The sequence below is a fragment of the Muntiacus reevesi genome, chromosome 7, assembly GCF_963930625.1.
Source record: "Muntiacus reevesi chromosome 7, mMunRee1.1, whole genome shotgun sequence".
NCBI lineage: Eukaryota > Metazoa > Chordata > Mammalia > Artiodactyla > Cervidae > Muntiacus > Muntiacus reevesi.
Genome location: NC_089255.1, coordinates 53,085,440 through 53,087,985, shown reverse-complemented (window position 1 = coordinate 53,087,985; position 2,546 = coordinate 53,085,440). Strand labels below are relative to the sequence as shown.

At 36.6% G+C, this 2,546-nt stretch overlaps 1 protein-coding gene across 3 annotated transcripts; it reads right to left on the bottom strand.

The window, feature by feature from the left end:
• Window positions 1-572: 572 nt before the first annotated feature.
• PIGBOS1 (PIGB opposite strand 1) lies at window positions 573-2,480 on the bottom strand. 3 transcript variants are annotated; one of them, XM_065940563.1, is made up of 2 exons: window positions 2,252-2,480; window positions 573-1,093 (listed from the first exon to the last, which is right to left on the bottom strand). In XM_065940563.1, exon 2 carries the CDS (start codon window positions 1,016-1,018, stop codon window positions 854-856), a length of 165 nt encoding a protein of 54 aa, XP_065796635.1. In that variant the 5' UTR covers window positions 1,019-1,093; window positions 2,252-2,480; the 3' UTR covers window positions 573-853. The 3 variants fall into 3 exon arrangements, with proteins under 3 accessions (XP_065796635.1, XP_065796634.1, XP_065796633.1); XM_065940562.1 differs by having other exon boundaries at window positions 2,263-2,479; XM_065940561.1 differs by having other exon boundaries at window positions 2,259-2,476.
• Between the last annotated feature and the right edge of the window lie 66 nt (window positions 2,481-2,546).

Below are 2,546 nucleotides of genomic sequence, written 5' to 3'. Positions count from 1 at the left end.
ATCCTATTACTTACACTGATCTCATCATAGATAGTTTATATTGTTATAATTAATTTATTTTAAAAAAAAAGAAATGAGTTGATTTACAGTATTTTGTACATGTGTTACATTTAAGCTCTCACTGAAAATATAAAATTAAATCAGTTTTCAGCAATTTCCAAAAGACCCTTTAACTATATGAATAACTTCATAATAAATTAACTCTTCCACGATCGCGATTATTAATGCAAATTTGCTTAGTGAGTTAAGTAGACAGATCTGTGTAATGTTTGCCACCCTATGTGACACCATCTACCGTCTCAAAAACCTCTATTTATTTAATTTGAGTCATCCTGATTCTCAATTTACACCTCCATTCTGCCTGGGATGAGAAAGCCAGGAATTGAAAGAGTGCTGAAGTATATTAAAGTAGGCTAATTGTAGGCTAATTGAGGGGCATTCTGCATGAGGTAGGTAACTTGGTTAACTTTATTTACAAACACAACTGTAAACACAATTCCCAGCTAGTTTATATACTCTAGACTGCCTATGTATAGGCTGCATTCCCAGAAAAATAAGCCTCAACTAAGAAATAAAATATTCCTTAATACATTCATTTTTGCTTAAAAGGAAACAAACTCATAGATCCTGGTGAAAAGACACAGAATGGCAAAAAGTAAAGTAAACATTAAAATTGACAGTGCTACTTTTAAAGCTAATTTAAAATCACTATCAATAATGTATTTACATTTAAAGTATAATTGATAACTTTTTACTAGATTATTTATAGTGAATAACTTTTTACTAGATTATTTATACTCAATGTATAATTTCAATGGAATTTTACGCAATTACAGTTCAACTCCATGCAGTATCAACTTTTCTTCTCTTCTGAGTCTTGTACCAATTTCATCTTTTCTTTTAACTCCTTCTGATCTCTGGAATACTGTTCAAATATTGGTTGATAAATATATATTCCTCCAGCAATTCCAAGGAGGCTAGCAAAAATCAGTTGTGGAAAAGTCAATCTTCCAAACATTTTTTCATCAAACACTTCACAGCACAAGGATGGTTCTAAAAAAACAAACTCCACATCCAAGAACTCTCTTCAGGCCTGTATACAAAGAAAATGGGAAGTAAAGCAGAAACTCAGCACAATATCCTTTATAAAGACTTCATGCCACAACTTTGCTCCTGTATAAACAGTATTTTTCTCATAATATGTAAAAGATACAAAGCGAATATGAGAAATGAGGGTTAGGGGATGGTGTAAGATAAAGCTAAATGCTATTATAGAATGCTTTCTGAGGTTTTAAAGTGATACTTTACTAAATGGCAGAAGTGTGGAAAAAACAGAGGAACGTGCTTTTTATGCCTTTAAAATTATACAAAACTATTAAAAGAAACAGCCGTCCACGAAAGTTTAATGTGATTGCCAATCTCATCTGAAAGGGGAGAGATTTGTTACTTTTCATTATTAGCTCTTCTTTACTCTTTCATGACAATATGTGTGATTAAAAACAATTTTTAAAAACTAAAAGATTTTCTAGTTTCTTTGATGCTATAGTAGATACAAACTGACATCACCTCTAAGTCATCTACCATCCATTTTTGACAAAAAATAAAATACGGATTTCACTGGTTTTACCTTTAACAACTGAAGAGTTAAGACTCTAGAATTTCTCAGAAAATTATATTCTTTGCAATAGTCTATAGTCTGATAAGTTCTATGGTTCGGAGATACTAAGTACATATTTATAAACAGGTAAAACAGAGCGAATCACTTTTATGTTTTCTTTATTGTAACAATATTTCACAGCCTCCTAAGCCAGTCGCCGAGGTCACAAAACTTAACACTGGCGGAGTAACTAGTAGCTGCTTCTTAATATATCGCTAAAATCGTAATTTACGATTTTTCTGGGGAAAAAGTCTTTTTTCCTCCTGGACTCTACACTTAACTAGATAAATGAGAACTTCACCAAGCTTGGTTCGATGACTACTGAGTGTAAGAAAAGGAAACATTAGCAAGTCAGCTCCTTGTAAAACGGACAAATAAACCACAAGTAAATTCGGGAAGGTTCCCCTTCCGCTGCTAGTTCGCTAAGTGACACTGACCTTTAACCTTTGGGGGGCCTCATTTTCCACATCTGTACAAGAGGCTAAATTACCCTTATCCCGCCTACGTCGCTCAGCAAATAGTCACTGTAAGATCACCCAAAGCATGCAACGTTACACCAACACTTCCGTTTGTAATTATCAGTACTATCATTACCACTCACACACCGTTCTGCTTCAGCTCCCCGCCGCCTCCAGGCTGCACCCGCAGAGGTGAGAACCAGTTCCTTTCAGCAGTTTCCGCACCCCGGCCGCAAAGACCACGAAACCAAAGGAAGGGAACAATGAATGCCTCGAGAAAGAAATGTAGCAGGAAAACCGCGGACCAGTCCTCGGCGAAGACGTACACGCGTTGGCGAACGAGCAATAGTGGGCCGCGGGGACCACCGTTGGGGGTGGGCGGGACGAAGAGGCCTTTTCCCGGCTATCTCCGCGCCTGCCGGCGACGGCAG